Source organism: Simochromis diagramma, unplaced genomic scaffold, assembly GCF_900408965.1.
Source record: "Simochromis diagramma unplaced genomic scaffold, fSimDia1.1 OVJJ01000344.1, whole genome shotgun sequence".
NCBI classification, from domain to species: Eukaryota; Metazoa; Chordata; class Actinopteri; order Cichliformes; family Cichlidae; genus Simochromis; species Simochromis diagramma.
The window spans coordinates 228,269-255,251 of record NW_024387375.1 but is presented as its reverse complement, the minus strand read 5'-3'; the positions used below and the strand labels follow the sequence as shown (position 1 = coordinate 255,251).

At 42.2% G+C, this 26,983-nt stretch overlaps 1 protein-coding gene across 1 annotated transcript; it reads left to right on the top strand.

Moving 5' to 3' along the window:
* Window positions 1–14,220: 14,220 nt before the first annotated feature.
* LOC120719900 (extracellular calcium-sensing receptor-like) lies at window positions 14,221–20,403 on the top strand. The gene is made up of 7 exons (XM_040009463.1): window positions 14,221–15,199; window positions 15,294–15,583; window positions 15,703–15,998; window positions 16,328–16,533; window positions 16,664–16,885; window positions 16,984–17,107; window positions 19,499–20,403. Exons 1-7 carry the CDS (start codon window positions 14,891–14,893, stop codon window positions 20,401–20,403), a joined length of 2,352 nt encoding a protein of 783 aa, XP_039865397.1. The 5' UTR covers window positions 14,221–14,890.
* Window positions 20,404–26,983: the final 6,580 nt, after the last annotated feature.

The window sequence follows — 26,983 nt, the reverse complement described above, 5'->3', positions numbered from 1 at the left end:
AGGGCCTGAGGGCCTAAACTGGTGTTTTTAAAAGTTATCTTTGACTTTATGACTTTCTGTGTCTTTTCTGGGATGCTTAGGACTCATATTGCACTGCTGTAAATAGTTTATTTTGATGCATATGCTGCTTTTTTGCAAATTTGCAGTATAATATTTATTTTCGTTTTTCCTGCAGTATATAAAAATTGGTGTATTTCAAAAATAAAACTATGAAGACACTCAAAATAAATTTCCTGTGGTAGGAAACTATTTTGTGCAACTTTTTTTTTATTTACAGTTTTGAGGGATAAGCCTCTTAAATTTCTCTAACTAGAAATATATGTTAAAAAAGCAAAAACGATTTTCAATTTTTATGTAGTTTATTGCACTTTTTTGCAATTTATGTAATTACTATGCACTTAATGAATACATATTATTAAAATCTGGGCTATAATTGTTGTATTGATGTATAGCAACTTGAAATGCTCCCAAAAATGGCACCACACCATGTAAAAATATAATATAAGCTCTGGCGGACTTGGTTCTATGGTAGGTCTTAAAGGGTTAATTAGTACAATAAAAACATAAGGTAAATGAAAAATAAAAAAAACAAGTATGAAAGTATAAAAGCAAGTATAAAAGTAAACACTGTAAAAAATCGACTAAGATGGAATCATGATGTAGGGTATTCAGTTTTTAAATATATGAGTTTTAAGACATGATTTAAGAGTGGAGAGAGCGTTTGTAGTCCGGAAACCTGATGGAAGTGCATTCCAAAGTCTCGGGCCAGAACAACTAAAGGCTCTGAGTAGTCAGGAGAGCAGGTGGAACAGACAAAAGGGAAGCTGAAGAAGACTGCGGTGTACAAGGGGGTGAGTATGTATGGAGAAGATCAGACAAATTTGGGGGAGCGAGGTTATGCAGTCGTGAGTTCTCAGAATTGGCTCTCTGAGCAAAAGAATGACAACACCACGGAACGCAAGTTTGATACCATCATGGGGAAGCTCGTGGTTCTCCAACAGGAGATTGAGAGACCAGTGTCAGAGTGTTAAAGAACAGCTTTGAAATTCTCATGAGTTGTTGCAAAAGAAAAATTACCATCATAATCCGGCTACCCCTTCGGCGCCAGCTGTGGGCTCAAGGCTAAGGCCGAACAAAAACTCCCTGATAACGACTGTGTTGAGTCTGTTCCTTCCCATTCCATGCAAGGCCACCTGGGTTGGCTGGAAGACTGTTTACTTAGCCTGGCAGGGCGAAGGACACTGTCTCAGCTGAACTATGGACACGCACACACATACATATACTGATACTGATAAGCACTCACTGACGCATCACCCTCCTCTCCCCGGATCCAACGCCACCTCCAACGCTTACCTCCCCTCTGATGTGGACATCGGGTCAACTGGAGGCGCAGTCAAAGATTGCAGCGGTCCCAGATCAGATGTACACACTGGAACACTTTCCCATGTTGCTTGTCTGTGTTTATTGTGTTATGGTGTGTTGATACCTGTGCATTCCTGTATTATCCTTTTGTGTTACACATTTCGATGTTTTTTTCCTCGCTACCTAGCCTGACCTGTCTCCCCAATGTGATGTTTGTGTATTGTATGCAGTGTTGGTCAAGTTACTTGAAAAAAGTAATCAGTAACTAATTACTGATTACTTCCCCCAAAAAGTAATCCCGTTACTTTACTGATTACTTATTTTCAAAAGTAATTAATTACTTAGTTACTTAGTTACTTTTTAAAAACACGATTTACAACCTGAAGAGGTGATAAAGCGATAGATCTTTCAGCCCAATTCTACTTTTTCTACATAATCCGTCATACAAAATGTAATCAAATGGAAAAGTCTCTTTTTTTTAACTTGTTTTATCAGTTTTAATCTTTTAACTTTATGCATCAAGCAAAAATTTAATTATATGCAACATTCTCTGACTTGAATAAATTAGTTTAACATTTAAACCTATTTTCTGCACATTCCAGCACATAAAATAAAATATTTTTTGTGTTTACACTCACTCTTTCAAATAGATGCAAGTAAAACACAGCAGAAAATAAATAAAGTCAAAGACTCAGCGGTCCTGTTGCTCTATTTTCACCTGTAAAGCAGGACAGCGGTAGGCGGAGGTTTACCCTGGTGCAGGTGTGCCGCGGTCAGTTGAAGAATCCACGAGTTTCTCTGTGAATTTCCCATTACGTCGTTGCGCACTTGGTGCTTGCTTGGAAGTTTAGGGTTTTTTTTCGCTGGTTTTATGGTGGTTTTATTTATTTTTGTACAGTAGGAGACTAACACTGAATAAAACTAATTTATGATCTGAAAAATGCATGTCCAATACAGCACAGTTCTTCAGGATGACACCAGTGCAGCAGAGAAGATCCAAAATATGTCATTTGGAGTGTGTGCAAATAGCCATATATTGGTGTAAGTCGAAATTGTTCAGACAGGATATAAAATCTCTTGTGGATGAATTTGATGTGCTGTCCATGTCAATATCAAAATCTCCCAGCAGTAGTATATTTATTTGGAGATAAGAGTAGAATTTCAGAAAGATAGTCAGAAAAGTATGTTAAAAAGTCAAAGTTGGGTTTATGATAGATGGTAAATAGCAACTAAAAGTGTGGGAATTGGGGCATTAATTTGTTTGATAATGGATTGAATAGAGGAATAGGCAGGAGCAGAAAGACAAGATACCTTATACCTCATCCGTGTGTCCAGACCCACATCCAGACACACGGGGTTGGCAGGTGTAAACAAATCCAGGCAGAGTGGTGATATTGAGTTTGGCGAAATCATTTGGACACTGCCAAGTCTCTGTTAGAAAGTCAAGTTGTAATTGGCCTCGCTAGAAGTGTGACTAGCTGTCCAAACAGCTAAACATGAACCCAGGAACTAGATATTTGGCAAAGTCGGTTGGCTCGGGGCATGGTCACGGTGAGCACAATTGGATTTATATGGTGTCCGAACAAGAGGGGTAAAGTCTTTGTAGCTGGTGGATAGGGGCTTGTACAGTTCATTATGAGAAGCAGCACAGAATCAGAATCAGAAAGGGGTTTATTGCCAAATGTTGAGCAGGTTTACAACATTAGGAAATTGCTGCGGTGCTTCAGTGCAAACATAGTGTCATAAATAGCACTTAAATAGACATGAAAAAATAAAAGTAGGGATAAGAATTAAAAGTGCTACGTAGAAAGATATGTGCATGAGATATACATGAGATATATACATGAGAATAAGAATTAAGAGTGCTACGTTGAAAGATATATACATGAGTGCAGGTGGTGATCAGTGCCAAACATGGAATGATGCAGTGAACACAGCGTAGGGTCATGTGTTAGTGGCGGGGACAGTCATATGGTTATTGTTCATGTGTCCAACAGCAGAGGGGAAGAAACTGTTCTTATGGCGAGAGGTTCTGGTGCGAATGGACTGGAGCCTCCTGCCTGAGGGGAGCAGGTCAAACAGACTGTGTCCAGGGTGAGAAGGGTCAGCTGAGATCCGAGCTGCACGCCGCAATGTCCTGGAGGTGTACAGGTCCTGCAAAGATGGGAGTCTGCAGCCAATCACCTTCTCAGCAGAGCGCACAACACGCTGCAGTCTCTGTTTGTCCCTGATAGTGGCTCCAGCGTACCACACGGTGATGGAGGAGGTGAGGATGGACTCGATGATTGCAGTGTAGAATTGCATCATCGTCCGTGTTGGCAGGTTGAATTTCTTCAGCTGCCTCAGGAAGTACATCCTCTGCTGGGCTTTCTTGATGACGGAGGTGATGGTGGGCTCCCACTTCAGGTCCTGGGTGATGGTGGTACCCAGGAAGCGGAATGAGTCCACAGAGGTGATGGGGGTGTCAGTCAGGATGATGGGGGGGAGTGGGGCTGTGTGCTTCCTGAAGTCCACAATAATCTCCACTGTCTTCTGGGCATTCAGCACCAGGTTGTTGTGGCTGCACCAGGACACCAGACGTTCAACCTCCCTCCTGTAGGCAGACTCATCCCCGTCCGAGATGAGCCCAATAACGGTGGTGTCATCTGCAAACTTGATTAGCTTGACAGACTGGTGGGTGGAGGTGCAGCAGTTGGTGTACAGGGAGAAGAGCAGAGGAGAAAGAACACAGCCCTGAGGGGAGCCGGTGCTGATGGTCCGGGAGTCCGAGACATTCTTTCCCAGCCTCACATGCTGCTTCCTGTCCGTCAGGAAGTCAGTGATCCACCGGCAGATGGGATCAGGCACATTCATCTGGGAAAGCTTGCCTCGGAGATGGTCTGGAAGGATGGTGTTGAAGGCAGAGCTGAAGTCCACAAACAGGATCCTGGCGTAGGTTCCTGGGGAGTCCAGATGCTGCAGGATGAAGTGTAGGGCCATGTTGATGGCGTCGTCTACAGACCTGTTGACTCTATATGCAAACTGCAGGGGGTCCAGGAGGGGGGCCGTGAGGGTCCTGAGATGGGAGAGAACTAGGCGCTCAAATGACTTCATGACCACAGATGTCAGAGCCACGGGTCTGTAGTCATTTAGTCCAGTGATCCTAGGTTTCTTGGGGACAGGGATTATGGTGGAGGACTTGAAGCAGGCAGGCACATGACATGCCTGCAGTGAGGAGTTGAAAATGCCAGAAAACACTGGGGCCAGCTCGTTTGCACAGTGTCTGAGGGTGGCAGGAGACACGCCGTCTGGGCCGGGAGCTTTCCGAGCATTCAGGTTCTTAATAAACTGCTTCCTCACATCTGCTTCATGAATATGAAGAGTTGTGGTGGGAGGAGGTGGTGTGAAATCCTCTTTTGTGTGGGGTGAGGAGGGGGGTGTTGTAGGTGAACAGTTTGAAGGTGGTGATGGCTCTATGGAGGGGGGAGAGGTGGGGGAATTAGTGTCCAAAGTGCCTCTATTGTTGGGGCCGTTGGAGGTGTGAAGGCTGCCTGGTGGCTCGTCAAAACGGCAGTAGAAGTCGTTAAGGGTGTTGGCTAAGAGCAAGTCATCAGTGGAGTGGGGGGTTTTAGGCTTGTAGTTTGTGATATTCCTAAAACCTTTCCACACAGAGGCCGAGTCATTCTCTGAGATCTGCTGCTGCATCTTCTCAGAGTGCTGATGTTTAGCAATGTCCACTTCTTTAGTGAACCTGTACTTGGCCTCTCTGTAGCAGTCCCTGTCTCCGCTTCTGAACGCCTTTCTCTTTTCCAGCCACAGCTTTTTGAGTTTAGGAGTAAACCAGGGTTTGTCATTGTTATAACTCACCCTGGTGCGTGATGGCACAATGCTGTCCTCACAGAAGTGGATATAGGAGGTGACAGTGTCCGTAAACTCGTCCAAGCTGTTAGAAGCAGCCTTCAATGTGTCCCAGTCTGTGGTCTCCAAACACGTGCGAAGCTCCTCCACAGCCTCGTTGCTCCACAGTTTTTTAGTCCTCACGACAGGTTTGGAGAGCTTCAGCCTCTGTCTGTACGCGGGGATTAGGTGGATCATGACGTGGTCAGAAAGCGCGGGGGCACCGCGCGATAGGCCTCGCTGATCGTGCTGTAACAGTGGTCTAATGTCCTCTCCTCTCTGGTCGGGCATTTAATATACTGCTTATATTTCGGAAGCTCATGGCTCAGATTGGCTTTGTTAAAGTCCCCAAGAGCAATGATGAGAGAGTCCGGGAATGTCCGCTCCGTGTGGAGAATCTGCTCCGCGAGTGCGCACTGAGCTGCCTGCGCATCTGCGTCTGGCGGGATGTAAACAGCGGCCAGGATGAATGAAGCAAACTCCCGCGGAGAATAAAACGGTTTGCAGTGGATAAAAAGATATTCTAGAGAGGAAGAGCAGTGCTGAACAATCACTGTCACATCTGTGCACCAGCCAGTATTGATGTAGAAGCAGACACCTCCACCTTTGGACTTACCGGAGAGAGCGGCCTGCCGGTCCGCGCGCAGCAGATGGAAGCCCTCCAGCTTGAGCGCGCAGTCTGGGATGTTCTCACTGAGCCACGACTCCGTAAAACATAAGACACAGGAGGAGGCAAAGTCTCTGTTCATGCTTCTCATCAGGGCCAGTTCGTCAATCTTATTCCCGAGTGAGCGTACATTAGAAAGGAAGATCCCAGGAAGAGCAGTTCGCAGTCCGCGTCTCCTCAAACGCACGAGTGCGCCGGCTCGCTTCCCTCTTTCGGCGTCTCGCTTTCCTGGTCAGAGTCAGCAGTAAATCTGCCGCAGATGCGACAAATATTGGAAATAAATCCACAGGCGTTGTAGTCCTGTAGTTAAGGAGCTCTTCTCTGGTGTAAGAGTATCCAGAGGAGTGCCCAGACACAGAAGAAATGCACAAAAACAAAACAAAAGTAACGCACTGAAGCACCAGGGCATCCATACGCGGCGCCAACTTGGTCTTATCACATCACACACAGTTTGTTTTATTTCCTCCTTTTACAGCAATTTCTTGAAAGGCAGGTGCAGGCCTGCCTTTGTAATTGCTTTGTATTTGTATTTCTTTGTATTTAGTTTTTACTGGGGCTGTTGATTCTGCTGCACTGATAGCTGTTTGTTCCAAAACATACTCTGCAGTGTGTTCTTGGATCTCAGCTAGGGATGGGCCATAAGCTACACTGCGTGTTTTGAAGCCTAATTCAAGTAGACCAGCTTCTAAAGAATTAGCTTCTGCTATGGCAGCTTCCTTCTCTTGTTCTGCTCTCAATGCATCGAGAGTAGATTGTAAACATGCTTGCTCAACTTTAATTTCTATTTCTCTCTTTGCATATGAGGCTCTTGCTTGAGCAGCTTCAGCCTTTGCTTTTGCTCTGTGCAGTTCAATGCTAGCTGACGAGCCTGCCTTTGATGGTGGTTTGTGGGAACGGACTGACCCTGTCTCGCTTTTGAAAGATTTATTTTCAGACATTTTGGATTTCTTGTATTTTGATTGCGTCCATATGTACTTTACTTGGCTTAATAGGATTGTCGTAGCTCCACGCAGTGGCTTCTGTAGCTTTGCTGCTTGCCGTGGTGCTGTCTTTTCGCTGTAATTGGCCTTGCTAGAAGTCTGACTAGCTATCTAAACAGCTAAACATGAACCCAGGAACTCCAGACAGTAGATGAGATCTTATGAAGTTTACTGGTTCTTTCATTTTGTGAAACTGCAACAATAAAGCATATATGGAAATGTACATTACTTATCTCTACTGTTAACAACAATATGTGCCTTAAACCAATGACCTAACAATGCGATTGAGAAGCTAGCATGACGATTAGCACCGTAAATTAGCATATGAACTGGCGATCTCATTTACATATGAATAGCGTATTGAAAATGTGCTAACTGTCATCTATCAAACATAAAGACAACACTTGGAGTGTCTCATTGCTTTTTACCATTAAATACTTACAGACAATGCGTTAACAAACACCCAAAAGAAGGACATGAAGGTGGAGCGGCCATCTTGAAACAGCATAGCAAGAAAACATCAACTTCCTCTCTAACTCTTCTTCTACTGTCATAAAATATAGACTTAAAGCGGCCACTGGGTGGCGCATTTTACTAACATTTAAAACATAAAATTAACCAAACAGTAACATAACACAAGTGTCTGATTATTAAGAAGATCATAGACAAGTGGCCCCTTGCTGTAGAGCGATCGGACATTGAGCAGTCAAACAGAGACAGGATAGTCGCCGCTAGCATTGTAAGTCGACCTGGCAAGGCTAGCAAGCACACTACGGTTAGCAGTCCATCCACAAGGCTTCCTAGCAGAGCAGCGCTGAGATGACCACAGGGATGTATCGGGTTCCTGCTGTCGATCTTGTAGTTCTGCATGGATCCGCAGTGGACATACTTTCAACGAGGATGCCAGACAATGTCTGTGTGGGGCAGTAAAGCTGGTGAAAGGGTCAAGAGGTGCTGGAAGCGTAAATGAGATACACTGATGCAGTGTATCTTATGGTGTGTTCACACCGAATGCGATGGACGCGAATAGAGCGTCAGGTTTACATGTAAAGTCAATGGAAAGGCGCGATGACACGCGATTGCGGGTCCCGCGAAAATTCGGAAGCAGATTTGCGTCGCGAAAACGCCAAAATGCGTGAAACGCGTGTCAGTGTAGCGTGTCTGGCGCGTTTGACTCGCGAATAAAACCACGCGCGGGAGTTTTTGTGTTGCATTTTGTGCATACGCGCGTTTCGCGTCTACCGCTCGAGTTGGAAAAAGCTGAACTCCAGCGTCAAATCGCGCCGCGACAACCAATCAGGAGCCTGGTGACGTGGCTGTGACCTAGGTCAAAGGGGCAGATCCAGCCAAATCCCTTCATACTTCAATGGAGGGAAGGCTAATCAATGCGGTAGCAAACAACTCGGAGCTGTACGACACCAGCTGCTTTCTGTACCGAGACAGGAATAAAAAGGACCGAGCTTGGAGGAAGATATGTGAAGAGATCGGGCAACCTGGTAAGTTCTCTCTTGTAATTTCTCTTTTGAAAGTTTTTACTGACCCGGGGAAGCCGCACAAAAGCTAGCAAGCCACTGCTATTTTCCCACTGACGTACAAATACCGTTCTGCTTTTATGCATGTTGTCATTTAGGAATATATTTTATTGTTTATTAATAAACAGCACACAGTGGTCCCGCTGTTCATCCGTCACTGCTTTGCTTTTTCGCTGATTTTTTATTGCACAATACAGCATTGCATTCTGCAGCCTGATTGACAAATCTGCTCCGTGTCGTGTCTCCTGCGCTTGCCAAATTTATCACGTTTGGTTTTGATAACCATCACGTTCAATAGAAAAAACAGCACAAAAACACCCATAACTATGACCCTCATTCGGAAATAGACACCTGCACCGCGAGGGAAAAAGGCGCACGAAAGTGGCGGGCAGATGAAGACAAACCGCGGCATAATAATACTTTTACGTTTTGCAATCTACAAAGGTTTGCACTTTGAGAATCAATTGTGAGAACTGTGACCAATGTTCATGTGTGTGGGGAAAACAGTGTATAAAGTGCGTGACCAGGGGCTAGTTATTCTGAGAACCCCTGCTGCAATAAATGAGGGACCACTGTCTACTCTATGATTATTATATTCAACCTGTTAACATTTAATACTGTATTGATAGAACCAACTGATTCTGCAGCAGAGCATCCCCAGTCCCTGAGCTCCTGCTGCTGCACCCACAGATATGTACAGCAAGCACTGATACCTTTTTAGTCGGTGGGATTGCCTTGTGATCACCTTTACTAAATATCTACAACCAATCTGATTATATCCTGTTTTTGGTTTTGTTTTGTTTTTTCAATGTTGAAATTAAAATCTAGTAGCAGTCTTCTCATTTCTTTGTGTTTTGTGCTGTTTTACAGGCCCACAGGGGAGGACGGCTCCGAGGCAGATGAGGGACGGGTCCCAGGACGGTCCATCGGCGGTGGAGCTGGCCATCCTGGTGTCCCTGAAGAGGCCACACCAGTCTCCAATGGAGCATTTCCTCCTCAGCCTTGTTCCTGCTCTGGAGAGCAGCTGGTCCTTTTTATTCCTGTCTCTCTGTAAATTCTTATATTTTATATATTTATGTTTAATGTTTTTCTGTTTGAGAATTTTAATATTATTTCAAATAAATTTTTATAATGACTAATGTCTCAGTTCTACTACACAGCAAATGTTGGCACACGACTTGACACATGTAGAATTTATTTCATATTATACTAATGACAAAATATACTAATACAGTGGGATGCAAAAGTTTGGGCAACCTTGTTAATAGACATTATTTTCCTGTATAAATCCTTGGTTGTTACAATAAAAAATGTCAGTTAAATATCATACAGGAGACACACACAGTGATATTTGAGAAGTGAAAAGAAGTTTACTGGATTTACAGAAAGTGTGCAATAATTGTTTAAACAAAATCAAGCAGGTGCATAAATTTGGGCACCACAAAAAAGAAATGAAATAAATATTTAGTGTATATCAATGTGTGTGTCTCCTATATGATATATGGGGTGCCTTTGTCTGGACGTGCTTCCCATCCAGAGCTGCACAGCACAGAGGAAAGTTCCAGCGCTCCTGGAATCCCTCTGTGATGGACCGCCAGTCTCCAGGTGAAGGCGCAGCCATGAAGTTGTCCACTAGACAGTCCCAGATGGCCGTCGCTGCCTGGGGGGTGGTCTGGCTCACCGTGGACACACCGACTCTGTAACTGAATGCTTGGTCGTGAAGGAGTCCCCGGTGACAAGGAACCTGGACAAAATTGTTCAAAATCAGTATTATGTGTACTGCAGTTACAAAATACATTATTCAAATTCCAAAATACTTTTGTGATGTCAGATTTAAATCACAAAACTTAAATCTTACATAAAAAATTTTGTAATTATAAGGATAATTACAAAATGTATATTAGATAATATCTAAAACAGTTGTGTTTTGTTTTAACTTTAACATATCATAATTTGATTGGTAGCAACTTTTACAACTACAGTGAGCCAATCACTCACAATTCCTAAACATGTCAATCAGGTAGGAATGAAGTAAGACATTAATAGAAATAAAGAGTTGTATGTTGACATGTAGCCCTTTCCTTGCTTAAATCATTAATATTTTTGAAAAATTAATCTGTGATAAGACATAGCTTATCAAGATAGAACCATGTAACTAAAGATGAACCAAACTGTTCACAGTTTTATCTAACTCTGTTTTAATAAAGGCTGGTGACCCCTGCTATAGAGTCTGACAGCTGCAGGGATTATATACAAATATTCAACTATCCCAGAATCAAACCAGGTCTAAATAAAAAGGAGTGAGTATCACTACAAAGGTTAACTCAGTGGTGCTAATGCTACAGTTTGATATCAGCAAACACCGAGCGCATACATTGATAGGACACCACAGCCATGCTATCATCGCAAACACTGATAACAGCATAAATCAAATTAAATCGGGACGTGATGAGAGCTTCTGAGTATCACTAGAAATATTATAAACAGTCGTCTCTGTACCACAGTTTGCTATCAGTAAACACCAACAGCATTCACTGTTAGCATAGCACATCCATGTTAGCAGTGTATAAATGGATGGTTTAGCATATTAGCACAGGTATCAATAAAGGACTACCGTATTAAACACTTTTACTAACCTCAGGCAGACGGACAGGCGCTCTGCAGGTGGGATTGAGCGCCTGTAATTGGTGTCTAGGCGGGCGATGCTGGGACCAACGAGGGAAAGCAGGTCCTCAAACTGGCCGACGGTGATAGCGCTGGAATCGGCCGTCATCCAGGCGCAGCTCCTGGAGCAAATGGTGAAACTCACCAAACTGCTCACGCCTCTGGAGGACCTGATGGACCCAGGTACGGCGAGGATGTCTTTTACGCCGCTGCTCTGCTCTCCACAGTACATAGAGAAGGGAGACTCTCTCTTCAAGCGCTAGCTCGACAGCTGCCATCTTGCAAAGATACCGGTCTGGCACAACTTCCTCCCACATTCCTCCCACATTTCCGGTTCACGCGCGCCAAGATATTTTGACGCGCGATGGATTTTTCTTGGACACGCTTTGAGACGCGAATGTGCACGCGTCAAATTAGGGGCGTTTGGGGCGTTTTGTTCGCGTCCATCGCGTTCGGTGTGAACATACCATTAGAGTGGAGGAGACAGGCCTTGTATGTAAGGACTGCAGAACAAACCCAGCGAGAAGAGTCATGATGGTATAATGTCTGAAAGCCGTCTGTCCGAAAGCAGCCCAGCGGCTAACAGCGGATGTTAACAGCTGATGCTAACAGCTGACAGTAAATATGTCCAGAAAAATGCCAGCCAAACAGGTAAAGAAGAGAAACACTTTACCTGGCCACCCCTACCAGCCCTGCTACTTGATCTAACTCACAATCAAGTCTTGATCAGTTGACAGTGCTACTCCTTTTCTCATCTGAATGTCCAAGACATCTGGCCACAGAGCTGATGATATCATTACAAAAATGATCATCAATCATCAAACTATAGTGTTCTGTTTACAAGTGCACCTGTGGACACTCAAGCTTAAACATGGTGTTTGTTATGGGCAAACTATGGTTAGCACAGATATCCAATAACAAAACACCACTCAGTAAGGTAAGGATCTACTCCTCCCAGTCACAGCTTTCCAGATCACACTGCCATTGCTCATGTAAGCATTTTAGTCCCCTAAAAGCACAATTGATGCCCTGGTAAGGGCACCTTCCCAAACCCTGGGACTCCCAAAAGGCCTAGTATTCTGAACTGCTGTTAAGCACAAAAGGGCAAACAACAGTCAGAACCAGGGAAAAACGTAATGTACAGGCACCGAAACAGGAGCATGCAAATATGCCACCCCTGCCCAGTTCCTTTCACTGGAACAGAATCCAACCTCTCTACAGGAGACAGACTGTAGATCCTGTGCATTGAGGTAAGCCTAAATTTATCCGGTGAGTATTTCTCAACTCAGGTTCAGAAAGCTGAACATTATTGTTAATGCTGACTTAAATTATTTTTTAGAGGTTTTTTTTTTTCCATTGATATAAGATAAGTAAAGAGTGCTGCCATGTAGGGAAGGTGCTAAAGAACAGTAATTGGTTTGTTTTTGTTTCCCTTCATACCTCTTATTATGCAATCAGAGCAGGTTTTTGAAGACACAACATCTTATTTTTGCTTATCAATAAATTGTTTGAAAACTATGACTTGATGAGTTAGATTAGCATTTAATTTGTATAGCAACTTATTAATTATTTAGGTCCTAGTGGTTTAATATAAAATGACAACAATGCTGGATTCAAGATTAAAACACAGGCATTAGAAAATACAGACATGATTTTCTATGGATTACTATAGATATATTATTAACAAAAGTAGAAAAATCAGAAATGCATTTTGCATGTCTGATTTATAGTTAATACTCTGAAACTACCACAACTGTTTTCAGGTAAAAAAAAAAATGCATTATAACAATATAATAGTGTCCAAATATCATGTATAAGACATTATATCATGAAACATTTGAGTCCAAATACTGCACAGAATTTCACGTTTCAACAGGTTAAAGTTCTCCACTAGTCCTGCATGCAGGTAGTCTTTATCCCTCAAGCTTGGGTCCTCTACCAGAGTCTTGGGAGACTGATGATCCTGTGAAGAATCTCTGTTGTTCTTAGGACTGCATTCTTCTAGACAGACATCTCAGATTTCATTTCTGAAACCTGCCGGAGCCACTGCCCCAATTTGGGAGGTCACTGGTGAAATGCTTTGATTACCACAGAGACCACCATTGCATTCTCCTTCCACATCTTCTCTAGCTCCTCTCTCTGCCTATGGTATTTCTAGAACTTTCTGCTATGTGAGATATTCACTAAGCATATGATCAGTTGTGGCTATCTCCTTATGTATCAGCTGGGTAATAGTAGGGTCAAGCTTAGCAGACTTTCAGAAGGTACTTCATATAGTCTTAGTAACTGGCCAAAGAGGGGCCAGGTTTCCAGCTTAGCCATAATCTTCTGTCTCAGGTCAGCTGCTCTGGTATTCAACATGTCTTGGTATCAATTCTTGGAGTGTGTGTCATTTGTGGAAGATGACTTCACTTCTATGATCTGACTGCTCCACCTGCTGTTAACTCCAAGGGAAAGTCATTTTCACCTCAGAGGTATCTAGTTTTTACATAATTGCATAAATAATAATAATAATAACAATAATAATAACTTTATTTATAAAGCGCTTTCAAATTGCTGTACAACTAAAGGGATAAATAAAATAAAAGCGATACATAGCAATACAGGTAAGAGACACAATACAAGTTAAAAACAATAAAAATTTAAAAACTAAAAGCCATAGAATTAAGACATATAGGATAAGGTGAACAAATGTGTCTTCAACTTAGTTTTAAAAACCTCCACAGAGCCTGCCTGCCGAATATCTTGAGGGATATGATTGATTGTATAATGTATCATTTTTTATATAAATTCAAATCATATAAATTTCAATTTAATATTACTTATCTTAAAAGCAAAAACAAACAAAAAAGTGTTCATAACAAGTCATTTGAGTAATACCTTGGTGTGTAATTAATGGTACAATGTGTATTACCTCTGTATGTCCACATTATTACATCACTATTGAATAGTGCACAGTGCTTCCTGCAGTAGTTTATAAGAGGAGAACAGATAGATTAAAACAATAGTAATAGTAAGGCTATGCACACATTTCATACAAAATAAAGACTTACTCAAAGATGACCAAGAAAGGGGATGTCCTAGTGATCATTAAAAAAAATCTTGTCTGAAGAGCTATATAATCCAGTAAAAAAGCATTTCCACCCGTATACACACAACTGACATCAATGCGGGATGGATGATCTTATAATTTGTCTGGTATTGGCTGTGTGTTTGTTTCACCTGAACACAGCCTTGGCTGTGTGTCTAGATGATCTGAGTCAAAGGGCTATGCTTACAGGCGCCAAGGTTGGTACTGTGGAATCATCTGTGAATTGCAAGCTGCAGGGTAGCACACGTCCACCTGCATTCTCAAAGGATGGGGACTTCATTATTGGCGGCACTTTCTCCCTTCACTCTTACACGCAAACAGCTTATAATAACTATACCAACATGCCTGCACCTGTGAAATGCAAAGGAAGGTTAGTAAGTGGAAGAAGAGGGTGCTACAAACACGTTGGACTATGTAAAATTAAAAATGTTTTCACATGTATGATGATTCATGGTATATAAGTATTTATAATATAATTCTTCTAACAATAGTAAGTCATTTAGATTTTTAAAATAGTGTTTTTGTGTTTTCAGAACTGAATTTTTACTTATATTATAAATATTTAACAGTAAATTGTTATCTATAATTTTATATTGATTTCTGGTCAGGCAGTGATTTGATGTACCTAAACTAGCTGTTTGCAACATTATTGCCGCTGAGCTGAATTTATCACTTATAATATCTTTACCTGAATTGACAGTCAAAATTTTAAAATGACATGATTGTTTACAGCATTGACACTGTTGAGCTGCAATCCACAAGTTCGATGGTCTTTGCCATAGAAGAGATTAACAACAGCACAGACCTGCTGCCTGGAATTGAGCTTGGTTATCGGATCTATGATTCATGTGCATCAGTACCTGTGGCAGTGCATGTGGCATTTCAGTTTTTAAATAGATTGGAGGCTCAGTTTAACACTGGTAAAAACTGCTCTCAGTCTGGTATGGTGATGGCTGTTGTTGGTGACTCTGGGTCTACGCCATCTATTACCATGTCACAACTTGTTAGTGCTTTTAACATTGCTCAGGTAAATATTTTGCATTTCTAGAAAACGTATTTGTTGACTGTTCGCGTTTGTGCAGCTGTTTCAGAGTTATTCTATTTTATTTTTTGTGATTTAGGTGAGCCACTTTGCCACATGTGCATGCTTATCTGACAAGCAGCAGTACCCAAGTTTTTTCAGAACAATTCCCAGTGACCAGTTTCAAGCTGAAGCACTAGCCAAGCTGGTGAAACACTTTGGCTGGACTTGGATAGGTGCTGTCCGGTCAGATTCAGATTATGGCAATAATGGCATGGCTTCTTTTCTCCAAGCAGCACAGAAAGAGGGGATCTGTGTGGAGTACTCTGTATCTTTCTATCGGACAAACCCACAGAGCAGATTTCAGAGAGTAGCAGATGTTATCCGCAGGTTTCTTTATCAAAGATAATTATTGTGCATTGACTTGTGTAATTATCTTTAAAATAAATGTTTGATCATGTGAAGACATTTAAAAAACATTTTTCTAATGCACTACATTGTCTCTCCAGGTCTACAGCTGTAGTTGTTGTGGCATTTGCATCTTTTGGAGACATGAAGATCCTGTTGGAGGAGCTATCACGTGACCCTTCCCCACCTCGCCAGTGGATAGGCAGTGAATCATGGGTAACAAGCACAGAATTAACACAGTACAGTTTCTGTGCTGGGGCCATTGGATTTGGTATTCCAAAGTCTGCAATCCCAGGTCTCAGAGACTTCCTGCTAAATCTGTCTCCCACTCAAGTGTCTGCCTCGCCAGTGTTTACTGAATTCTGGGAGGATGCATTCAACTGCAGTCTGAAAAAAAGTAACAGTTTCATTTGCTTTTAAATCATTTTCCCAAAATTGTAGTGTTACAACAGCTACTGCTGCTCATGTTTTTTCCACTAATGTTAACGATCAAATATGAAGTGAACGCAGGCATATGTCTGCATATATTCTCCCTTGATATAATGACTTTTCAGGTCAAGTTCCAGTGGTTTAGTTTAATTTTTCTTGTATATCAATAGAATTTTATCCATTTACAAATGTAAGTCATTCTACTAAAATAATTTTCTAATATCTATGTAACAGGCCTGTAATCTAGTTTTACTTACAGGCTTGAAAACACTATTATCTGTGTTTTTGTAATTATAGCTCCTGCCATAGAGAAGAAAATGTGTGATGGAAATGAAGACATACAGAATCTCCATAGCGAGTACACTGACACATCTCAGCTCAGAATTGCTAACATGGTGTATAAGGCTGTGTATGCAATAGCACATGCCATCCATAATGCAGTGTGTCAAAAAACAAACGCCATAGCAAAATGTGACAAACTAATCAAGTTACAGTCCAATCGGGTAAGCAGAACTGAACATGCTAATGCCAATGTCTTTCATAACTCCTAATATAACTTAGATAAAAAGAACTATCAATGTGTATTATTGCAATGTCCCATGTTCTTCTTTCTCTCTCTTATTGTCTTTACAGGTTTTAACTGAGCTGAAGAAAGTAAATTTTTCCCAAAATGGATATGATGTGTCATTTAATGCTAATGGGGATCCTGTGGCTATTTATGACTTGGTTAACTGGCAGAAAAGTGGGAGTGGCATCATTGAGATAGTAACTGTAGGGCTGTATGATGCCTCACTACGAGTGGGCCACGAGTTTAAGATTAACAGAAACATAACCTGGATGGAGGATAGCAGAAAAGTAATGATGAGAATCTGACTTATTAAACTCTGGTGAACAAGTTGCTGCTACTTTATATCTGTAATATTTATATCTGTTATGCTACCTTGTCTTGACAGGTGCCAGTGTCAGTCTGTACTAACAGTTGTCCTCCAGGAACTCGTAAAATGCTGCAAAAAGGAAAACCTATCTGCTGCTATGACTGTATAGCATGTCCTGAGGGAGAGATCAGTAATATAACAGGTAAAATCAAATGTTTCTCCATGCATTTAAAATCATTTTATACTGGAAAAAATACAATTTACAGTGATTTAATTCCTAGTAGCCTCTTATTGTTAGGATGCCTGGGTCGTTGACCCAGGGTTTTGAGTTTATATATTATTTATCATTTCTATTCTTTGGTTTCTTTGTTAGAGTTATGTCTTATGGTTTATGTCTCTGTGTAATCCTTAGTTGCTATATCCTGTGTCCAGTCAGTGTCTGTCTGCCCTGGTCCAATGTCTTTGTTCTCTTTGTTGCAGTGCCTGCATGTGAGTCTGTGTCTTTAGTTCAGTCTGTGTTATGTTTCCTGTTTTATTTTGAAGGTCCATGTCTGATGTTAATGTATCTGGTTTTGCTTCCCCTTGTCTCGTTAGGCTTGATTTGCCCCAGCTGTGTTTCCCTCCTGTTACCCATTCCCTGATTGCTCCCTCTGTGTATTTAAGCCCTGTGTTTTTCTGTGTTCATGTTGTGATCTACCCCCATTTATTAGGGGTGCAACGATACACAAAATTTACGGTTCAGTTCGGTTCGATACTTTGGTGTCACGGTTCGCTATTTTTTTGATACAAAAAAAATGTTCATGCCTTTTTAATTTGTCATTTATTAAAATTATAAATATATATTTTAACTCAAAAGTACAGTTTTTAAATTTAACCCTAACCCTTGTGCGTGTTTTTTATTTTGACAGCGAATGCGCACCTGCGGACCACTTATGTGCAGCCCTGTTTAGCTCGTCATATTGCAGCCACAGAAAGTATTTTGTCCATGAAACCATAAAGCTGCACTTTCTTTTTGCCTTATAGTCTGATTTGTCATAACTTCTCCATTTTGTGGTAAGCTTTTCTTTGGCTGTCACTTCTTCACCCTGACCTACCTTATTTGGCTCAGCAGAACTAAAATAAATATCCTGCTGCTTTTACACACGCACTCACATAAGCTCAGCGATTCTCTGCGCGATCAACCTCTCACATGTTTAAGCTTGCTGCGGGAGATTTCACTTGTCATGTTTGCATAGTAAGCTAACGATTAATAAGACGATGTCAGAGGAATTGGTGCACAAATTATCATCACTCACCAATCAGTACTGTTGCTCTCTATACACAGTTCGCACGATTGCAAAGTGAAAGCAAAAAAACAAGCGCAAATTCAAACACGATTTCAATATGTCACATATTGACAGTGGCTCACCGATGCCAATGACATAATTACCCAGCTACATTTCTGAAAGAATGCAAAAGCATTGACATATATTTTTCTTCCTACAATAGCCCGATGGGCAGGGAAGAGATAGATTTTGGTAGCCCGACTGAAAAAATCGCTAGCCCCAGGACGTCGGGCTAGCGATATTGCGAGCCCTGTATCTGATTGAGGAATCACTCATCTTTGGAAAAGAGAGTTTATTACAGAGAAATGTCTCTTTCCAAAATAAAAGCTATACTATCCGCTTCTTCTGGGCTATATTCTCAGCAGCATAAGGAGAATCATGTGCTAACAGCTGTCTAAATGACTCGGCTAAAGTTAGTAGCATGCTTGTTGTTTTTGTCTTTGCACTAGGATGATGTCGGCGTAAATGTGCAGTCATATTCGTTGTGTTCCTACTAGTGCTTTCAGGTTAATCTCGTTGAAATGACCTTAACGCCACAACACGGCAAATCTCCGTTAACGAGCTACCGCCGATCGCCCCGTGCATGGGGCTAGACGGCCAACACGTTAACGAGCTAACTGCGCTAACACACTAGTTCCCACCCATGTAATTGAGCATTGCATGCCACATCCAACATACTGTTTTACTTTAGTCCATGACTCGCTTACCTTCATGGTCATACGTCACATGAAAACCAAAATAATTCCAAATGCCAGATCTGAATGAGGGTGGGGGAGGTCCATGTTGCAAGGAGAGCTTAACTTCTGTCTTGCTAGCTTGCCCTGCGCTCTTCCTTCTGACTATGCTGTCTGTGTTGAGCGCTCAGTGGATCTGCGCTCGACAGTGCAGCCTAGGCGGAGTAGTCGAACGCAGATTCACTGAGCGCTCAACACAGACAGCATCGTCAGAAGGAAAGTTGATAAAATAAATTACAAATGTTGTATTGTTCGATACATATGCGTACCGAACCGAAAGCACTGTATCGAACGGTTCAATATCGATACGAATATCGTTGCACCCCTACCATTTATGCTGTGTGTTCTGTCTTTAGGCATGCCTGTGAAAGTTTATTTTGTATTTTTGGGTTTTGTTACGTTTTGCCATCCAGCAATAAAGCTGAGTTTTGAAGTATACTTTTGCCTGTCGAGGAGTCTGCACTTTGGGTTCTTTTCCTGCCTGCACACAGCCGTTACTTGACACTTATTGGTTTTTTTTTCTCTCTTATTCAGATTCAGCTGACTGTTTACCCTGCCACAAAGAGTTCTGGCCTAATGCAAAGAGAGACATGTGTATCCCTAAGCCTGTAGAGTTTCTTTCATTTCAAGACATCCTAGGGATCATCCTGGGTACATTTTCAGTTCTTGGTGCTTGTCTGGCCATCATAATTGGGGCTGTATTCTTTTATCACAGGACAACTCCAATTGTCCGAGCCAACAACTCTGAGCTGAGCTTCCTGCTGCTCATCTCTCTCACTCTGTGTTTCTTATGTTCATTAACTTTCATTGGAGCACCATCAGAGTGGTCCTGCATGCTGCGTCACACTGCATTTGGCATAACCTTTGTACTCTGTATCTCCTGTGTACTTGGGAAAACTATAGTGGTTTTAATGGCTTTTAAAGCAACACTTCCAGGTAGCAATGTCATGAAATGGTTTGGTCCTCCACAGCAAAGAATGACTGTTGTGTCTTTCACCTTTATTCAAGTTTTAATATGTACTGTATGGTTGGTAGTGAGCCCTCCATTCCCAATTAAAAATCTAACCACATACAAGGAGAAAATCATCCTGGAATGTGCATTAGGCTCTGCTGTTGGCTTCTGGGCTGTGCTCGGTTACATAGGTCTGCTTGCTTCCTTTTGCTTCATTTTAGCTGTCTTAGCTCGCAAATTACCTGATAATTTCAATGAAGCCAAGCTTATCACTTTCAGCATGCTGATATTCTGTGCAGTGTGGATCACCTTTATCCCAGCATATGTCAGCTCTCCTGGGAAATTTACAGTGGTTGTGGAGATTTTTGCCATTCTGGCCTCCAGCTTTGGGCTAATAATATTTATATTTGCTCCAAAGTGTTTTATCATATTGTTTAAGCCTGCAAAGAACACTAAGAAATATTTAATGAACAAAAATCAGTCATAATATATTAATAATCTCAAAATGTTAATCTTCCAATCGTTCTTCATTCGGTAGTTAAATGAAATATTTACTACTTTTTTCTTAAATAAGTTCATATTCATATGCCATTATTTTTTTCTGCATTTATTTATTTAGTGTATGAACATATATAATTGAAAGTTAATCGCATGAATAAATGTAAAGTCACATTGAAACAGTGTGTTGTTCTGAGTTATTTCTCAATGGTCTGATACAATTTCTTGTAACATTTTGATTTCTTTTAGCATTTGAATTTGTATCAGTCACCAAGCCACCAAGTGCAAATATAATTTTAATGTGAACTGAGTAAATTCGGCCATAGTATGAATAGTATAAATAGCCCAAAAAATTAACACTGTTTTGTTTTTTTCTAAATTATATTTAAAGATTGCCAATTTTAGGCCATCCAGGGATGTGATTTCAAGGCATGTTTTTTCGTGACTTAAGACTAGACTTTACTGTAATCAGTTTAATTAAATTCATGTTTACTGTCTTAGCCTGAAGAAAAATGATATTTTTTGGTGTGCATAAAGTAAAGTGTAAAATTATAATATGCCTTCCCAGATTATCATTGACCCATCACCAAACCAGTCATGGTGAGCAATTTCACAGTCATACAACATTCTCCACAGTTTCTCCAGACCTTTTCACATTTATTACATGTACTCCGGGTGAACCTGCTGGAGTACACGTATGAAATGCACAGGGCGCTAGTGGTAGACCTGCCAATTCTAGTATTTTATGGCAAAAACCAAGTGGGTCCCCTTGATGCTGAGCTATGAGCACTGGGCCCAGTAGATTATATCAGACCCTTAGGCCACTGTCACGAAGTCTGCTTTTGATTATTTGGTCAGAAACATTCATAGTGGTGGTCTGTGAGGTAATTTTGTAGGCTGCTGCCTGTGCTCATCCCGTTTCTTATAGCACACAGGAACAGATAACGATCTTGATGATGGGTTAAAGACCTTCTATGGCCGTGTCCAGCTCTCCTAGAGTAACTGTCTGTGTCCTGGAATCTCCTGTTCTTTAGACTGTCTTGGGAGACGCAACAACCCTTCTGGCAATGGCAGGTATTGATGTACCATCCCGAAAGAGTAGGACAGGGGTCTCCACTCTAGTCCTTGAGAGCTACAGCCCTGCACCTTTTAGATACATCCTTGTTCCAACAAACCTAATCAAATTATTGACTTGTTACGAGGCCTTTGCCAAATTTGATGGCATGCTGAAGAGGTAGCTCAACCATTTGATTCAGCTGTGTCGGAGTAGGGATGCATCTAACGGCTGCAGGTAAGTAGCTCTCGAGTACTGAAGTTGGAGACTCTTGGAGTAGGACTACCTGTGCAACCTCTGTAGGGTTCTGGTATTACCTTATTCTACCAGTACTGACACTGACCGTAGCCAAATGCAAAGCAAGTGAAAAAGAAAAGCAGCCAGAAAGACAACCGAGTGGCAACCTGTAAAACCACTCCTGTTCTGTGAGTTGTCTTACTGTTGACAGTCTAGTGGACCTGTTGTTATTTCTAATGACACCAACCGAGTTAAAACTGATTAACAATCCCCTCTCCTACTATATGACCAGACCAATTTTCCAGAAATGTTTTATTCAGCAGTGTATATTGAGCTATTTGGCAAAGCTTTAATAATTTTTTTGCACGATGTTCATAAATTCCTCTTCTGACAAATGATCAAAATTCTTTCTCCATCCATCCAGCCATCCGTCTTCTTCCGCTTATCTGGGGCCGGGTTGTGGCAGCAGTAGCCTAAGCCCAGACCTCGCTCTCCCTGGCCAACTTCGCCAGCTTGTTCGGGGGAAGACAAGGCGTTCCCTCTCACCAGATATCCAAACCGATATTATGACCAACAGCTCTTATAGCTGTGGAACCAGTAAACATCAGGTGATACTCAAAAGTAATATTAAATAAACTCTAACAACAGCTTATCAAGCTTAAATGGGCTTCTGTTGTTTATCAAGGCTGACAAAAAAGTTAACATTTTGTACTAGTAAGTCTTTTGTAATGCCATGCAGAGGCATACTACAGTCACCAGGATGTCCTAGATCAGTGGTCCCCAACCTTTTTTGCGCCATGGATCGGTTTAATGTCAGACAATATTTTCACAGACCGGCCTTTAAGGTGTCGCGGATAAATACAACAAAATAAAATTATCCAAGACAAAAGCTGTGGTATTTTGTAACTATATTAAGCCTTAACTCTAGAGGCCCGGTACCAAATGACTCAAAGACCAGTACTGGTCTGTGGCCCAGGCGTTGGGGACCGCTGTCCTAGATCATAGTACGCGTTAATTGTGATTCATTAATTTCACAAAATAACACATAAAAAAATAACGCGTTCAGTCGCGCTTTGCATTCCAAGCCGATTAAACTGATGCACACATCAGAGCTACAAAATGGGAGAATCAGAAAGCGTGTTACCAGGACCGATCTGAGGCAAATTTCATTCAACCCCAGGTAGGCCAATTATGGATCTTCGGATCCACATTATGTCAGCAGCTATTCTCCACCGTGAATAATGTTAAAAACAAACACCGCTCACGCCTCACAGATGACAGCTTACAATCCTGCGTAAAGATGAAAGTGACTTCGTACAGCCCTGATTTGCAGACGCTGTGCGCATTTGGGATATGCGCAGAGGTTCAGGAGCATTAGTTCCATTGTAAACATACCACGGCAGACCCGCTGCTTTTCAACATTTCTTTATTGACCACTTTTCACACACGGTTGCTGTACGCATACAGCCAGCCGTAGCTTTTCAGCTCAGAGCCTGACAACACAACAGCAGAGAGAGCACAGACTTTATGGCGGGAGTCGGACGCTCAGGTGCGTCCGACTCCCATGCAGCGGCACTGCAGACCACGCCCCGCCACACACATTAACCAGATAAAATACATATTTAGGCAGAATTTTGCAAATATCTACTTTTTTTTAGCAGCATAATGCTTTTTTTCCAATTACTTTTAAAAGTCAGGTCAAGGCTCCAAAAGTTCAAAGGCGATATGAGGGTGGCGGCTCACAACAGTTTTTGTTTGCTACATGGATCCTTTTAGTTCTTTTTTTTTTTTCTTTTTTTTTGCCTGTCCCATTTGGTTCTTTAGCCGTAAGAATTGTTGTCTGAAGACCAACAAGGATACCCAATGGATTTATTTTGCCAAATGGATCATCGTGGCATTGCCGTATTGGTCCATTTGATCGACCTTTGTTTTTATTATTTATTTAATTTTATTTTCAGTTGCTACAGACGGGACAGACATGAGTGAGGGATAGGAAAGGGAGAAAGAAAGAGGAAGGAAAAGAAAAACAGAAGGGGAGAGGGACAGTGAGAAAGGGGGGGGGATAAAATAAAATAAAATCTCCTGGATCACCTGTTGAGAGAGAAAGAAGAGAAAACAAGCAAAAAAAAACCCAAAGCAACATACTAAACACAACACCATTGCATTAATCCAGGTAAGTGTAAACAGCAGTAAATACTAAATATTCAATGTTGTTGTGCAGCACACAGGACAGACAGCGCTCAATGTGCTTTGAAGTAGCAGCCAAGAAAGGTGTAATTTAAGTCTACAAACAGTGAACACCCGTGTGCATACCTGTGTGGATCAGCGCGCTTGTATTCAAATGATTTCCACATGTAATGGTCTGCAAGAGGATGTAGAGAGCCATAGCCCTGTCCCCCAGGGCATGAAGCAGGCATGGAGGAGATCCAGGCCCCAGACATCCAGAGGCCCCAGAGTGCGAGAGCCCAAGGAGGACCACCGGAGGGGCATCCATGCCACCCTCATGGGAAGGGCTGAGGATCCCCAGACGAGGCATCACCCAGTAGCCACCGAGCAGAAGCTAGAGGGGGCTGCACCGGCGTGCCCGCTGGCTCTGCCGGCAGCCAGCTGTGCCAGAGTGAACCGAGCCGCAGGCCCAGAGGCCAGAGGCCTGAGCGCCCCCCGCACCCCGGAGGAGGCCTGACCGAGCAACAGGCGCCAGGCCCCGCCAAGTAGCCACCGGGAGTGAGCTGGTACATACCTGAGCGCCCAGCCCCGGACACCAAGAACCATCAATGCACCGACCCCTGAGGGCATCAGTCACCGGCAGGGAGTGTGGTGAGGGGAGATAGGCCTTGGAGGGCCTGGGAGTTCCCAAAGAGGTGGAGTCTAAGACCCGACCTGACATATAGACACAGACAAACAGGCACATACAGACACAAACATGCATTCCCACCCTCATGCACACATATACAAACACTCAGCACTCACCCAACGTAAGGATTGACATAAATGGACATGTACACACAATCACACTCCCCAAACAAACTCTATACCCCGGGTCCAGGTACCCTCGCCCCCAGAGGGGGAAACAGCACCCAGACCCAAGAGATGTTACCCTTCCCCCCGGGGTGGAGGCAAGCAGACCGTCCCAGGCTCCGCAGCAGCAGGGAGGCCAATTGGACAGCCGCACTTCATGGATTTCATAAGCAACACACCTTAGTTGCTCTGTGGATTCTTTTAAAAAGCAGTTAAACTTTTCTGTTCAAACAAGCCTTTTGTTGATCTACGTATTTTATATTGTTTACATTATTTACATTTGATCTTTTACATTGTGTATAATGTCTGTTGACTGTATTGTTTATTTTAATCTTTGTGTACAGCACTTTGTGACTGCCTGTCTGTTAAAAGCGCTTAATAAATAAACTTTACTTACTTACTTACTTTAGTTGTTCACACAAAGCATAAAGGTAAAAAAAAAACCCAATATATACAGTGGGGCAAAAAGGTATTTAGTCAGCCACCGATTGTGCAAGTTCCCCCACTTAAAATGATGACAGAGGTCAGTAATTTGCACCAGAGGTACACTTCAACTGTGAGAGACAGAATGTGAAAAAAAAATCCATGAATTCACATGGTAGGATTTGTAAAGAATTTATTCGTAAATTAGGGTGGAAAATAAGTATTTGGTCACCTCAAACAAGGAAAATCTCTGGCTCTCACAGACCTGTAACGTCTTCTGTAAGAAGCTTTTCTGTCCCCCACTCGTTACCTGTATGAATGGCACCTGTTTGAACTCATCATCTGTATAAAAGACACCTGTCCACAGTCTCAAACAGTCAGACTCCAAACTCCGCCATGGCCAAGACCAAAGAGCTTTCGAAGGACACCAGGAAAAGTATTGTAGACCTGCACCAGACTGGGAAGAGTGAATCTACAATAGGCAAGCAGCTTGGTGTGAAAAAATCAACTGTGGGAGCAATCATCAGAAAATGGAAGACATCAGGGCTGGACTGGGACAAAAAATCGGCCCGGGCATTTTGACTAGAGACCGGCCCACCAGGATAAAGATTGAAAATGTGACGTCATTCAGGGGTAAAACCGCAAAGGATTCTGGGAACTTGTGGCAAGAGCTACTAGCGCACGCAGGCGTTCAATTGAACTCAGTTACACAGCGATAAAAAGAAACCCAAAAAATGCCAAGAAGCTGTTGTATTATTAACTGCAATAGCCGGTCGCATGACAGCCACGGGAAGCCGACGGGTAAAGAGATCGGTTTTTATCGGATTACGTCGTTGAAGAGAAATTTTTTAAGCCATGTTTCCGAAGTAAGAGCCGACGGATGGTCTGGATATACCAAATATAACGTCTCAGAACACTCCAGCTCACATGTTAGTCTGCTCCAAGCATTCCCACAAAGGTCAGAGTTTTGTAGTAGTTAATATGTCATTTTTCTTATAGGTTATAGGTTACAAGCAAGTCTGGCGCTGAACAGAAATTGCCGCGCTATGCTCCTTTATTTATTGTGCATAAATAGTGAATTGTCCTGACACAATATTGCGTTTCGCTTCTGTTATTACCATGGTACATTGACAAAAACATATACTTTTATTCACAGGGTAAAACAGTTGTTTTGTATCACTAATTGCCCAGTACGATTACAACATACAATATTATTGTCACTGCCACATTTCTCTAATGCTACCAGAAATTATTTCCACTACTAATTAATTACCGTTGAGCTCAAAGGTTATATTAATAAACGGTTAACGAATGTGTATTTATGACGACGATTTGTGAGACTGGTAAACTTACCTTTGCTCGTACGATGGTCTTTCGTTCTACACGGTGCATTTCAAGGTCCTGTACCCATCCGTCAGTAAACTGTACCTGGGCTTGTTGCAGTGACCTGAAGTTACTAAACTTCATGAGTGTATGCACTCACTCCAAGAACCGTATAATTATAAATCTGAGCGTGGTGAAAGTTGGGCAGCACGCTGACGTCTTTTGTCCCTCTGTGTGCTCGTAAGGGTCTGACCCTTTCACTCCTTTGATTTTTTCCACGTATCTTTTCTTTGTCTTTTCGTCAAGTCTGTCTTTTTACGGACCGGCATTGTTCTCCTTTTGTTTTGTACATTCCTTTTTTGTGCGGCATAGAAAAAACAAGAAGGTATTGGAACCGGAGAATGAACGTTTTCCGGTGCTGCAAACGCTTGCATTTGATGCGGTACTTGGATTGTTTTGCCACGAGTTCCCGGCATGCAATGCGCGAAAATCACGTGATTGCTAAACAAGGGGG